Here is a 15,365-nt window from a genome sequence, read left to right as displayed (position 1 = left end):
GTGTTTTCTCGGAGGTCCGCGTTTTCAACAAAAAAGGTTCAAATTACGTATGGGCTGCTTTCTCGGAGGTCAGCGTATTAAACAAAAACGGTTCAAATTAAATAAGGGATGATATCTCGGAAGTCCGCGTTTTTAACAAAAAGGTTCCAATAACATCAGGGGTGTTTCTCAGAAGTCCGCGTTCTCAGCAAAAAGGTTCCAATAGACCACGAGTTCATCCGTCACCGAAAAAACCAAACTCGTACAAAAAGTACTAAAAAGTGCCATCTGGATGACACATCTGGTAAAGTGGTGAGGAGGGGGTAAAGTATGATAACAGATGACTTTGTGAATATACTTCTATTCACTCAGATGTGTATCTAACAATACTTTCTCTTATTAGACTTATTCAAGAAGCTTTGTCTTTGTCCTTTTCAAAACCAGTGGAGTAAAATTGATACTTTCAGGTTGCAGTTCAACATTACTTCAAACTATTCAAAAGGTTTTACAGTTTTCAGTGGCGGATCTAGAAATTTTCATTAGTGGGGGCCCACTGGCTGCCTAAGAGGGGACCCGATTTCGTCACGCTTCAGTGATTCCCTTTAAAAGCAACTAAAGTTTTTTTTCTCAAAAGGGGGACCCGGGCACCCTGCCCCCTCCCCCAAATCAGCCTCTGTTTTTTTGCTACTCTAGAGGTGCAAACTCATGAAAAAAATCTTTTCATATAATTCCATTGTTTAACTTAAACTGATTTCTAACGAGAAGTTTTTCAGTCTGTTCAGTGAGTAAAGTTTAGTGACAAATATGTTATGCATATTTAGGATGAGACATGTACATACCCAGCCTAGTATAAAACAATAAAATATGTCCATAACAAACATCACATTTCCATGCTGAGTAAACACCAAAATCGGGTCAAAATCCTATTTTAGTAAAACATTTCACATTAAAATTAACATTTGTAAAGTTTCAAGTTGAAGTGGGCACAACTTCATGGTAAACTCCATCAAACACGAAAAATTGGACCAAATACACAATGGATGATGAACGCCTGATAGTACACACTGATGAAAGCATCAGATCAGAAAATAATAATAGGTTTGACTGCAAAAAAAACAAAACTGGAAAGTTTAAACGAGCAAACTTAAATGTCACCACATCCAAAATATAATGGAAATAAATGGGGAATGTGTACATGGGACATATATTATGCAATCACATGCATATAACATTATAAAGAGACATAACTTAAGAACGGTAAAAGCGGCATCACCAAATGTTGTGGTAATAATCATTGTGTATAAGTTTCTTAACATTTGGTTAAGACAAACTCAAGTTGGAGATCAAAACATATCAATCAGGATTTTTCCATTATTTAAAGGGGCATAGCCATGAAATGGTAAAAGGGACACACTTTTACTTTATGTGTTTTTAGTATTAAGGTGTAAAGCATTGTGTATAATTGTCATAAAATTTGAGGCAAACACACCTAAGATTGATTGATTTGTGTTTAACTCCATTTTCAACCCTATTGTCTGATTTTGTGGCAGTTAGTCTTTATAGGTGAAAGAAGCAGGAGTTCCAGGAGAAATCCACAGACCTTTGGTAGGCAAACTGACAATCCTAGATAATTGAGATTGGAGTAGAGTGAACCTGACCTGTGCAGGATAGAACCCTCTACCTCAGTGTTGACTGGCTAATGACTCAGGATTTTGAATATGAATGTTAGAACACAGATACCAATTTTGGGATGTATGGACTATGGAAGGACGTACAGACAAAGGTAAAACTTATTGCCGACATTGTGTTACACAAATTCATTTCCAGTTGCTATGACATTGACCTAGCAACTAATTAATTAATAGACCTCTCCCTTATTTGAATTAATATCCAAGTAAGGTTGCAATCCCTTTTTTAGTATTAGATTTAGCATCAGGAAATTAATTTCCTGAACAATTTTGAAAATTTTAAGTGTCCGACCTTCACCTTCAACACAGTGACCTATAAATCATTCTGTCTCTCATTATATGTGACAATATGTCCCAAATGTAGTATTTAAGAATCCAGAAGCCATGTTTCCTGTGTGAGGGAATTTCTCGCTGCATTGAAACCTATTGGTGACCTTCTACTGTTGGTAATTCTATGGTCAGGTTGTTGTCTCTTTGACACATTCCCCATTTCCATTCTCAATTGTATTTGTCATAAATTGCAATATAATTTAAAGCTAGTTTAACCTTTCTAGAGATGACATACAATCCAAAACGGATTATTCATTCATTATATGTTGTATGAGTGCCAATGAGACAACTCTCCCTCCAAGTCACAATTTGTAATAGTAAACCATTATAGTTCAAGGTGTGACCATTTACCCCAGTTTGGTTGCATTCTGTTCTAAAGTTTTAGAAAAGTATCCAGAATTGAAAATGACTGACCGACAGGTCCAAAACTACCTGTATATACATGTATCCTTGCTACTGAATACTTATATACAGTTTATATATCAAATATTGTAGATACCCCATGAAAACATACCCTATGTCTCCCATTCTACAAGAGCATTCTCAGACTAAAACCAGCTTAAGAAGATCTATCAATCAAGTGTTCACCATAATTTTTTTTATCAAACATCCAATAAAATTTATGAAAGTAATGTCAGACTAGAAGACACTAACTGACTGCAGATACCCTGAAGGTATCTACCGGCAATGGCATCGCTCTAGTAATGCCAGTACTACTCAAATAGAGGAACTGCCAGCAAAGCTCACATATTTTTATACCATCAATACAAATGGTCAAAAAGTCTGATTTCTCATGAAAATTTAAAAATACTTAAGAAGATCAGATAACAAAATAGGAAGTGACACAAAAGCACTTTTTAATATGGATATTAAGAAGGTTTCAACAAATTCTTTTCAGAGGTTATGGAGGAGTGAGTTGCAAACTTCAAGGGAGGCAAAACGGATCAACTGGAGTATACAGAAGAAAAAGTTCTCATTAGCGGATTATTAATTAGTAAATTGGTGTTATATCTAATGGCTAATATGGACACATATGTTTATGTGTCTATTTGTTGATGTGTCTATGTGTCAATGTGTCTGTGATTGGAGACTACGTTATCAGGCATTTATATAATATTAGATAGAAGACTCATTCATATCATTTCTGGTGTATGAATATGTAAATGGGTTAGGAATTACTTCTACCGTATATTACAGTTGAGCTGGCAAAACACATAAATTGAATCCAATATAACACCCGATCACAACTTTGGCAGGCAGGAGTAAAAAGAATAATAAAATATTTAAAAATTTATTTCTTTTATATAGAAATAATCCCATTATTCTCCATATAAACTAACATTCATATTCATAATTCCTATGACATACATAAAACATCCCAATGTATAAAATAAGGGTTCCACTGTTTTAAAAAATACAAAATTCAACTGTCAACACTGACCAATATTTTGCATATCAAAATGATGTTAATGTGATGAAATCACAAAATAAATATGAAAATAGACCTCATATGAAAAGTGCATTGTAAATGCTGATTCCATGAATTTATATCAAAATATTAATAAATTAATTATAAAAGTCTCTCATTTTTCTTGCTTTTTGGTTTCCATAAATGGAAGAGAAAGATGCTTATATTTTGACTGAGGAATTTTTTTGTTTGTTTTACACAATGGCATATACTTCAAGAATATTTAGTTCAAAGATATACACATGATTGAATGAACAAGAGTAATTTGGAATGTAAATATGAGTTTTGTTTTGTGATGTCATATAAGCAAGATGGCACAACCAAATATATATATATATATATTGCACAGTTATGGAAACTTTTATTTAATACTTCCTACACTTTTAAACGTTCACTCTGTCTTGTCCACTCATTAAGAGTTAATGCCCTTGTCTCATTGCATGTTAAGCAGGATGAACAAGTCTCAAGATAATTTTGTATCAATAGCTGAAGTACTCTAGGTTAATATTCCTAAATTACGGAACATCAATCTCATATTTTACCGCAAGCACTTCAGCTATGTCATACACAAAGATCAGTTTATTTACATCTACAAAGAAATTCAGGCTTTGCCAATATTAAGACAGAAAACGTACAAATAATAGTAATTATTACACATAAATTAAATAATCAAAATTACATATTGTATCACAGCCTACTAACTTTTCAAATAAACATTACGTACACATGAATTAAAATCAATTATCATTACTACTGAAAATTAAAATAAAATTATAAAAAAATTGCATGTAACATTTAATGCAATTCAAATAGGAGAAAATAATTGATCAATATTTGTTGATTTTGATATTGACTTTGAAAAGAAATAGGCTATGAAAGGTAATGAGACATAAAATCTGTTGCCCTATAAAAAAATATTTTTAGAATATATTGCATGTAAATGCAATTATGGTTTTGACTTGTTTTTAATTAAAAATTTTGCATAAAATACATGAGATTCTTAAAAGGTCTTATATTATGGTTGTTACTGTAAAAATATGTAATCTAAAAAGTCATAAAAATATTTTAAGTATTTGATATATGACAATAAAAATGTATGAACATGATTTTCAATTTGATTTTAAGAAACAGAAATTAAAAATACCAAAATATACAAAGAATTAAAACAGGTAAAACATACAAAAAGAGACCATAACTGAACATAATTATGAACACAGTTTGAATATGGCAAATTAAAAAAATATTTCCTAAGTATCTATATTATCCCTGAGATCAGATCACAACATTGAGTCAACTCGTTTTTCCAAGTTATGTAACTCTTCCATGATTTCTGGAGGCAAGTCCTCGGCAACCTGCTGATCAAAATATTTCCTCACATCGACAACCTCTTGTTGCCACATTTCCTTTGGTAAACTGAACAGTCCTTCCATGTCTACCTTTTCCGTTAGTCCCTCTAGATTGATTGAACCTGGTGTGGGGACCATACCTACAGCAGACTTTTGGGCACAGTCTTCACCACTGGTTCTACGGAAGATCCAATCTAAAACACGAGAGTTCTCACCAAACCCTGGCCACATAAAGCTACCCTGATCGTCTTTTCTAAACCAGTTTACATGATAGATCTTTGGCAAGTTAAGTCCTGGTTTGTCCTGGAAACTTAACCAATGCTTCAAGTAATGTCCAAAATTGTAACCAAAGAATGGTCTCATGGCAAATGGATCGTTCATAATCATTTTTCCTGGAATAAGAAAAACATACTTCATAAATTCAGGGATCAATGAATTTAATTGAAATATTACCTAGTACTTGCTTCAGAATCTATTATACATCTTTTTATATTTAATTTGAAATATGCACATTTTCCAACAAGTTCACAAACCTTCATTTTTGACAAAGTGCAAACTTTTTAAATTTCCTCTTTTCTTTTTCTTAGATAAATGATTTGTTTTTTTTAAATATTTTGCAGCTTCATTTTGGTCAATATTTGAGGTCACTTTAAAGACTCTTCTTAAGTTTTTGCCCATGAATCTGTGGTCAACCCACACTACAGTAATTATCAGACAGAATTATCAACTATAACAGAAGAGTTATCTACCTTTGTGTTCAGCAGCTGCTGTGGCCTCTGACCTCATGGATGCCCCCATGAAGACGCCATGCTGCCAATTAAATGCTTCATAGATTAATGGAACACCTGCTGGTCTCCTGCCACCAAAGATAATGGCATCTATTGGGACACCTTCTGGACTCTCCCATTCTGGGTCCATGATTGGACACTGGCTAGCTGGGGTACAGAATCTGAAAGATGCAATTCAACAAGTTAGAAAACATTTTCATTCAAACAATTCATGCTACCAATAAAGAGTATATTGGTGAAAAATCAAGATTGGAATTAAGCTGTAGAGGCTAGTGACTCAGTATACACAATTTTGTGCCACAATTTTAATGAATAACATATTCATATGTCCCTTACAACTTGAGTACTTCAAATATCTATAAAGAGACTGACAAGAATATGAACCTACCTTGAGTTAGGATGAGCAGCTGGTTTGCCACTGTCCTTGGTCCAGTTTCTGACCTTGAGCCATGATGTGATTGGTGTACTCATGTCTCTCTCTTTCTCTAAACCTTCCCAGTAAACATCTCCATCTTCTGTTTCTGCTACATTGGTAAATATAGTGTTCTTCTTGATGGTTTCCATGGCATTGGGGTTGGTACTCATGGATGTTCCTATAATGTAAATAATCAGATGGTGAACAGAAAGTAGGTTAAAATGTTTTAAAATCTTTCATAATGTCTCCTTTATGATGAAATAGAAAAGTAGTTGGCAATTTCAATTTTTACAAATGGTTTTGGCTACTGGTATTTTTTTTAAATTGGTTATGTAAAATGTGGCATATTTAAACCAAGTTCCAAAAATTCTTGAAATATTTTGTTAAACTGGAGTTGTCCCCCATTCACAAACTTAAAATAACTAGAGTCCTCCATAGAAAAAAACAATTGTAATATAACATTATCATCGTAAAACCAAAATCTGAACTTTATTACTGTTTTTAAAGTATATAATATTTTTTAACATACCTGGTGCCACACCGAAAAATCCAAACTCTGGGTTGATTGCACGAAGTTGTCCATTTTTGTCAAACTTCATCCATGCAATGTCATCTCCCACACATGTGACCTTGTAACCAGGTAACGTGGGATTCATCATGGCTAAGTTTGTTTTACCACAAGCACTGGGGAATGCTGCAGCTATGTACTTTTTCTTTCCTTCAGAATTTTCTAAACCAAGAATCTGAAATAGAAGGAAAACAAATGTACTTCAATGCACATCGAGAGCATTCCTATGTTATGACAACTAATGTTTAAAGCCAGGTTTCTAAGTTGTTTTCTTGCCATAAATACTGTCCTCTGCTTGATACAAATTTATATTTTTACTTATTAATTAGATGCATATACTGTATTTAAAACTGAATAAATTTAAGAAATAATAATTGACTACTGACAGATTTTTCAAAGCTGCTGCTACATTAATGAAGGAATTGATCTACGGTAAGTTTAACTGTTTAATGGTATAAAACAAACTTACCAGCATGTGTTCTGCAAACCACCCCTCTCTTTTGGCTAAGATGGAGCCAAGTCGTAATGCAAAACATTTCTTTCCTAACAATGAGTTTCCTCCGTATCCACTGCCGTAGGAACAGATTTCATTTCTGGCTGGTATATGTGATATTATGGTTTCTTTAGGGTTACATGGCCAATTATTATTTAATGGTTCTGTAAATAGAAAATTAAAGTCATTAAAAATTCTGTATCCATGTATGACTGCATTTTAATCTTTTAAATTCTTCATATTATTCATATCTTTGTACAGTACTGCTTAAAACCATATTCAAAAACAATTTTAATATTAAGTATTCTCTTCAATAAAATTAGGGTCATCACCCAAAACAAAGCCATTGTAAACTACTTTATCCATTATCTGAAGATTTGTGTGTCAAAGACTGCCAAACTGGAAACTGGAACATTTAATAATCAATCCAATCTGAGTATGCTGACTTTTTTATTGAGTTTTATTTTTAAATAGCAATGATGATTGTATTCAAGGATATATGTTAAATTTTGTATGCATGTAAACAAATAAATTTCTTGATTACTAATAAAAAGAATTCTTCATTTGGTATGTACCTTTTAGTGGAAGTGGTCTACCAACAGAGTGAAGACATTTAATAAAGTCTCCCTCTCCTAGTGTCTCCAGGACATTACCACCCATTCTGGTCATTACTCTCATACTGGCCACTACATAGGGAGAATCTGTTATTTCAATACCAATCTTAGATAGTGGTGAACCGATAGGACCCATACTAAATGGTATAATATACATAGTTCGTCCTGTGGAGAAAAAAGGGAAAAATAAATAATATATAAAAAAAATATTCATGAATAAAATTTGGATATTTTGCAAACTGTTATGCAATTCTTTAATGCATTCTGTCATGGATGATCTAATGAAAGGCATAGCTTTTCTGTAAAACGATTTTTACAAAAGGGAAGTATAACTTCAAATTAAAAGATTGGTTACAATGATAATTTTTGTATTTTGTTTGAACATGTGTATATGATTATTGAAAATCAAACTTTTCTCCAATACACAGCAGTAATTGATATATTATCTGATAACAGATGGTATAAAGTAAACGAGATCTCTTTTTGAATAATATAATTCTAATCAATTCAATCTTTTTTTTCTTTTTTTTTAAAGTCTAACAATGATTTAGATGTATTATTGCCTAAATTGATCCTTAAAATTTCTTTATATTTTAATAATTGATTTTATTGAGCATACTTGTCTAAGAAGTTTCAGTGTTCATCAGAAATGTATACACCATAGATATGAAAAGATGTGGTGTAAGTGCCAATGTCATCTTCATTACCTTTCATACAGCCTGGAAACCTCATGTTGAGTTCTGTTTCTAGATCATCTGGGTCAATCCAGTGTCCCAGTTGACCTACAGCACCATTTTTAGGAATAGGTATCGTATCCTGCATTTTCTCCGTAGCTATGAAGGTCTTACTTTCTACACGAGCCACATCTCCTGGATCTGTCCTGGCTAACCAACTAAAATGATAAATGAAACCTTGAGAGGTTGACTTGCCTGAAAAATCAAACAGAACATTGAAGGTTAATAATAGTGTTCATAGCTTTAATGTTAGACCATGCAGGTTCCAAATAAAACCTTAGTAGTGTGACATAAACTTTTCAGACAAAATTTAAAGTTATGTTCTGAATTATCCTTGATGGATGAGGATCCAAAAGGAATTGATATCCACATGAATCAGACTCACTACTAGGGGACAAAGTCACCTTTCCTTCTTTTATTTCATTTTCTTGGCCTTGATAGTGAAATCAAGTTGCTCTGGATAACAGCCCCTTAGCTTTGATCTCGCATTTTGATGCAAAAAAAATTAGAATATAGAGAGGACTTGGATTTTTTTCATTTGAAGTGAACCTGTGATAAAGAACTTCAATAATTTTTAATCTGTTGGTGGGAACACTGTTTTGTGTAACTTTCAAGCCAATACTGTTATTCTGATTTTTAACCTAACTTATGAAATTAGTATATTATCTAATTACAATGCATTATATAATTGTGATTAATTAATGTCACTCATTTTAGCAGGATAATCAACCTTTAAAGGACAGTGCGTGTGTGCCAAAGATTGTTTACTTGACAATGCTTGAACTGCTTATTTTGTTAAATCCAATTGCCAAAAACTAAATGCTAGTCAGACATTGACCTTAAGAAGTACTTACAATCAAGTAATTAATTATTAACCTGTGAGGTTTTTTTTTGTTTTTTTTATTTCTTATTCCATAATTGATCTTAATGAAACAAGATAGATGCTTCATCATATTTTGACTGATGATTTGTATGTTATAAGACAAATATATTATAAAGAATAAATCTCCTTTGGAGGTTCTATTTCCTGTCACAATATATTTGCATTATGTACTATAAATCTTACAATGAATATGGGAGTTTTTATTTTCTAACACTACATGTACATTTGCATGTTTTACTGTTGGACCTTTGACTAAATATGTATGGACTATCCCTAACATGCCTAATATCTAAAACATTATGTCCTACATGCATATAATCAATATAGTTCAATGACCCTGTCTGTAGATATCTAGTAGGGACCTTCTTATGCATAAATGTCCACATATCACATCAGTCTACATGTACCATATAACCAAGGTCAAGTGGTTGTTCAAGGTCAATCTCGTCAATTTCAAGGACTATTACATAATTTGAATACTGTTTCTAATCTATGTTTGATTATTAGGTTAGTATGACTTCATTAAATAAAACTAGATAGCTATAGTTTCCAAACTATATAAGTTAGTGCCCATTATTGTGGATGTTCCATTTACCCTTTAACAACAATGTCATGCTATCAGTAAACACCTGTACTGTTTAGTGTGTCAGCAGAGGTATTTCACATAGAAAAGGACTGATTCTTTTCAGGTGAAGAGATAACCACTTAAATCCTGACAAATAAGATAACTTAGGCTTTCACATCTATCATGGAGCATCATTATGGGCCTATAACTGAAATGTTAGAGTATCTATTTCTTCTAGGACTCGGGTTTGTTTAATGAGCGTGACTACCCATGAGGGTCTTTCACTGTAAGTAGGGTCACTATGATCTGCCTAGGCAACCAAAGAGAGAAGTTAATTGGACGTAATAAGAGCTAAGGAAAAGCCATTCACTCAACTACAGAGATAACTAGATATGCAAGGTCTTTACTTTAAACTGTTAATAAGTTCTAATGCCTCTTATGGTTCTGCTTACTTACCAGTTTTCTAACTTTGGAAGAGGTTTGATCATTCCATCTCTCTGTAAGATGTATAACAATAATTCATTCTCTTTATCTGATCCGTCACATATATGGACTGTTGATGGATTGCATAGTTTTATGTTCTCATCCACGTAATTCCGGACCTTGTTTGGAAGTTTGTTCCACTTCCCATAGAGGACATTTGGCACAGAAGCTACACCATTTTGTCTTCCTATACATACTGGTTTGACAGCTTCTTTTAGGATTCTAGAAGCAAATGAGGAACTGAAAACAGAAATAGGAAAAATTGCAATTTTGGGCGGTAAATTATTTACAAAGGCCCATGACTAAATATATGTCATTGACTAAAGAACATATTGTTCATGTCAATTTTCTTTGTAACTTTGTATTAAAATGTCCTTGATACCTGTACCACACATTTGTTACCTGTTTTCATTTGCTCCTTTGACATTTGTCCATCAACTAGAGCAATATAATCTTCTTATGTTCTCCTTATTGATAACTAAAGATAGGTCAAATATATCTTATCTAATTTCTTAAAGCCTTTCAAGTATTTCTAAACATGTACATTTTGTACTTAGTATACATGATATAGAACTGTTAATTTTAGAAAGCAACATATTAAATAATTTATTTTCTTTAGAACTAGCATTGATATGCTTGGATGTACAAAGGATATAGTACATACATTATTATTTTAGCTTCCTAGAGACTAGTAGAGAGTAGATGTATAAAAGTCTTTGAAAGTTTAGTCTTCCAAATAGAAAATCTAAATTTCTTATTTTTAAGGCTTATGAACAAAGAAGTATAAAGAGTTTAATAAATTTCCTCCTAAAACATTTTAAATTAAGGTTTATAAACAGCATGAATTCAAATATCTGAAACAAGATAATTCAGTATAACTCATAAAATCTTTAAATAACAAGATATAAAAGTTCTATTGAAATCAAAAGTATTTTTAAAGTTTTTATGTAAAAATAGATTAATAAATTTGTATTTTTTATAAACATGATAAAGCCGATTTCATCATTGTTGCCAGGTACAAATAATACTGTCAACAGAACACTTCTAACACTGACACTTAAAAAGTTTGTTAAAAATATAATTTTCTCATAAATTGCAGTTGCTTTTATGAAATTTGACCAATACTGTAATTGTCAATATGCATCAAGTTATGATTTCCTAAATTTAGCAATAGTTAAAAGATGCACACAATGTGTATCCAAGGATTTGTATAGTATACCAATCCTTGGTGTATGCATAATCTACATGCATGCTAACTGTCCATCAATCAAACTTTAAAAAATATATCTGTATAGGTATCATATTGATGATTTTTTTTCAATAAAGATCCCAAGATTGACATGTAAACAACAATACTAATTATACAAAGAAGAGGATGTTACAGTGGCGAATCCAGAATTTTTCATAAGTTGGGGCCCACTGCTGCCTAAGAGGGGGCCCACTCCGATCATGCTTCAGTGATTCCCTATACAATCGACCAAATTGCTTCCCCGAAAAGGGGGGCCTGGGCCTCCCCTTAAATCCCACTCTTGAGTTATTAAATCATGTTGTCAAATATTTCTATTCAATCAATCTTAGCAGAAACCATACGATCCTTACATGAAAACTTCCTACCAAGCTTTTAACATTTTAAGATATCCTACGAAAATCTGAATGTCTGGTTCAATGGTCAGTCAAAGAGACGTAAAGACAATCTCTTTAACACCTTACAAGAGGGTAGTAATGCACATTAATGTCAGGTGTCAAACAGTCATTTTCGGCTTCTATTAGCGTAAAATACCAGGATTCTTCAAAATATACCTATCATGGTCTCATCAGAGGTCTCAAATAATTATTGTATTCGTCAAAATCAGTCAGTTTTTTTTTATCATCTGAAAGAAAGTATTCATTTTATCGTCATACACCAAAAATTATTGTTTACGTAATTTTGCAACAATTTTTAACGTTATTTGTCATGTAGTTACGGTATCACCCTCTTACAAATGGGATGGATTTTTTTTCAGTAAAAATATATTTTTGTTCACAATATTTCTTTCATACTTTGAACTATTCAAAATCATCAATCAGAATACCAAATAATTTTCTGTAAAATATAAGTATAAACCCAATCTACAAATATTTTCCGCAATCAAAATGCGAACGTGCAAACCGGCGAACAGCTGATGAACACGGTAGGAATGGAAAAATTCCACAACTACTAAAGTTTTAATCAATTTACCATTTACAAAGCCTTTGACAATAAATTGTTAATAAGAAATCTAATTCAAATATGTTTTGTTTCAGTGCATGATATCCATATTTACCTAAAAAATTTGTTAAAACGCATCATTTTGTTAAAATCCTGTATAGATCAACTATCTTCCATTTGTGAGAAAATCTGCGGAATAATATGTTGAACACGTTACCGCCATGCGGACGTGTTTGAAAATATAACTCGTTGTAAGCTGATTTCCCACAGAAATTATTCAAGAACACAAACGAGTATCCTGGAATAATGTTTTAATAGAAATGAACGTAATAGCTCTAGAAACAACTTTTCAACCACTGCGCACTACTTTCTGGGGGTGTGTGAGAATTCTCAAATATGATTGGTTTAGACAGACAAGCCTCCAAATGGAATCAGCTGATCGGTATCGACATTTTTCTGTTGCGTCACCAAAAACAAATTCTCAGAAATTAAATAATATCATCGACAAGCAAAAAACCCAACGAAAAGAAAAAAACCATAATACATGAAGTTGACGCCAGAAAAAAAGACTATATTAGAGATACGCTGATCAAGTTTTAAAAAGTTTAGAAAAAAAAATTGTTTTACAGATCTAGAGATTAACAAATGCCTGTCATTAAAACTAAAGGATTCCTTGAATGATAAACACCACATTAGACAAGATATTGAACAACTTTAAGATATAAAGATAAGATAAGATAGGTTTATTCCAATTATAAAAGAACCCATGAGAGCTAATAAATATTACAAAGAAATTTATTAATGGTCACAAATCATCAAAGTTTTATAATCATATCTTATCTTATCTTTAGACTTACAGTCAGATATATCTAAATATGAATATAATCTTCTAATTTTAAAAAATAGTAATAAATAAGGTTAATATATGATTAAATATGTTCACGGATGTCTGGAAAAAAAGAAAAAGAAACGGATAGAAACTAAACAATAAAGAGACATTCCTTTTTTAGTCGCATTAAAGGGATCCTCAGTGCTGTTCAAATGTTCATTGAGGTCGCAGACTTACAAAATCAATAAAAAAGGGAAATATAACATTTAAAATTTTACGTAAATCATAAAGCTCATGCTAAAATATAAAGTTAACTTGATAATTACACGAAAATCGAACAAGATAAAATTTATAAATACTTTTGACAAATTCTTCATAAAAACGTCCAACGGTCCAAAATAAATTTTTAAAAATAATTATAAAAATACTTACTCAGTTCGCTTAGAATGTTCAAGTAAAACCTTTGACTGTTTGGTTAAGGATCCCATAATGTGGTATAAGGAATATCTGCGTCTTGTTATTTCTTTTGAAGAGTTGGACAAATCGTCTGTTCATTTGACGTTCAGTATGATACCATAGAGAGCCTTATTGGTTTATAATGACGCTGATGAAATCACACTTTTATATGAGAAAAAAATAATTGTTGTGTGAAGGTCAATGCTGGAGGTGTGCGTAAACGAAACAATTTGATTGGATGTCAGGGACAACACCTACAAACGCGATCAGCTGATTATTGCATCATCAAAACATTGCCGGATATATCAGCTGTGTAAACGCTATACTGTTGAATCAAATGAAAATTATTTATAAGAAAGTACATAACAGAAGGAAACACTTACCTCCCAAGTTTCGATTCTCCATGAAGAAGTTTGCCCTCTAAACGTAAAGATCCCATATTGATTCAGGCCTTGTTGGAATACTTGACTTCTATAGAGTACTTGCAACTTGCTCATCGGATTCGCACTGTTAGGTGTTAATATGATATACACAATATTTTACACAGAGTGATTGTTTTTATGCAAGTCTAAAAAAAACTAATTATAAACCAGTTCTCTCCTCCATATCCAATCATTTCAGTTTTGTTCTATTTTAATTCTAACTTCGGTGAAGGTTATAACGCAAAAGCGTAATATTGATAATGGAAAAAATATATTTTTGAGGTCAGTTATTGTCTCTGGCAAGGATCACGCTTAATAATGAATATCAAGATTTTTCCAGTTACCACCAGTGACCGGCCGTGACCAGTGACCTGGGACCCGGCAAAAGTCCAGGTCACTGACCTTTCACAACACATTCATTCTGACTAAAAGGTTTCATTATTCATAATCATCAAATATATATTCATAGTGTTGTGTGATGTGTAGAAAACTTCCGTCCTGTTATTAATTCTGCTATTATGCAGTTTTAAGGGGTGACTGAAGTAATACTCAAGTTCAAGTGTACTTACTCATACTGATACTTTATAATTTGGACTTTAAACCTACATAGTCATTTTTTGGGCGAATCAATTGAAAGCTTTTAAGAATCTTAAAACGGAGTTTCATATATAAATTAAGTTTTTTTTTAAACTGAGACTTGGTCAAATTCCTAAAAACCTTATACAAATTTTAAATAACATGTAAATGAAATCAACACAGTTTTTGTGCATTATATCAACAACATGACGGGGGATCCAAATTTAAATCTTGATGGACACGTAACACTGCCCGTGAATTAACCAAATTATTTTTTTGGTAATTATTCCACCCCAGTCCATGCTAGCCGTAGGATTAATTTTGTAATATGAGTGTCACACCATTATAATGCCCAAATGGCAATAAACTGATAAATATATAATTTTAATCAGTTGTTGCGCATTATTTATAAGTCTTATAAGCATGTAAATCTATTTACAAGAAGCAGAGACATGTATACTAAATTTATATGTCCCTGCAAGAAGCGGTAATCTGAAATAAGACAAAACAAAATTAAAATCAAAAAGAGAGTATTTTCAT

The 15,365-nt window shown here is 32.2% G+C and overlaps 1 protein-coding gene across 4 annotated transcripts; it reads right to left on the bottom strand.

Moving 5' to 3' along the window:
• Positions 1 to 3,274: 3,274 nt before the first annotated feature.
• On the bottom strand, positions 3,275 to 14,395 carry LOC134721850 (phosphoenolpyruvate carboxykinase, cytosolic [GTP]-like). Of its 4 annotated transcripts, none has more exons than XM_063585100.1 (9): positions 14,211 to 14,395; positions 10,328 to 10,594; positions 8,397 to 8,581; positions 7,651 to 7,854; positions 7,052 to 7,239; positions 6,544 to 6,757; positions 5,988 to 6,192; positions 5,561 to 5,760; positions 3,275 to 5,203 (listed from the first exon to the last, which is right to left on the bottom strand). In XM_063585100.1, exons 1-9 carry the CDS (start codon positions 14,264 to 14,266, stop codon positions 4,743 to 4,745), a joined length of 1,980 nt encoding a protein of 659 aa, XP_063441170.1. In that variant the 5' UTR covers positions 14,267 to 14,395; the 3' UTR covers positions 3,275 to 4,742. The 4 variants fall into 4 exon arrangements, with proteins under 4 accessions (XP_063441170.1, XP_063441169.1, XP_063441171.1 ...); XM_063585099.1 differs by lacking the exon at positions 14,211 to 14,395 and adding an exon at positions 13,804 to 13,989; XM_063585101.1 differs by lacking the exon at positions 14,211 to 14,395 and adding an exon at positions 12,658 to 12,919.
• Positions 14,396 to 15,365: the final 970 nt, after the last annotated feature.

Source organism: Mytilus trossulus, chromosome 6, assembly GCF_036588685.1.
Source record: "Mytilus trossulus isolate FHL-02 chromosome 6, PNRI_Mtr1.1.1.hap1, whole genome shotgun sequence".
Taxonomy (NCBI): Eukaryota; Metazoa; Mollusca; class Bivalvia; order Mytilida; family Mytilidae; genus Mytilus; species Mytilus trossulus.
The sequence above is the reverse complement of the archived record's forward strand: the minus strand, read 5'-3'. Positions and strand labels throughout refer to the sequence as shown.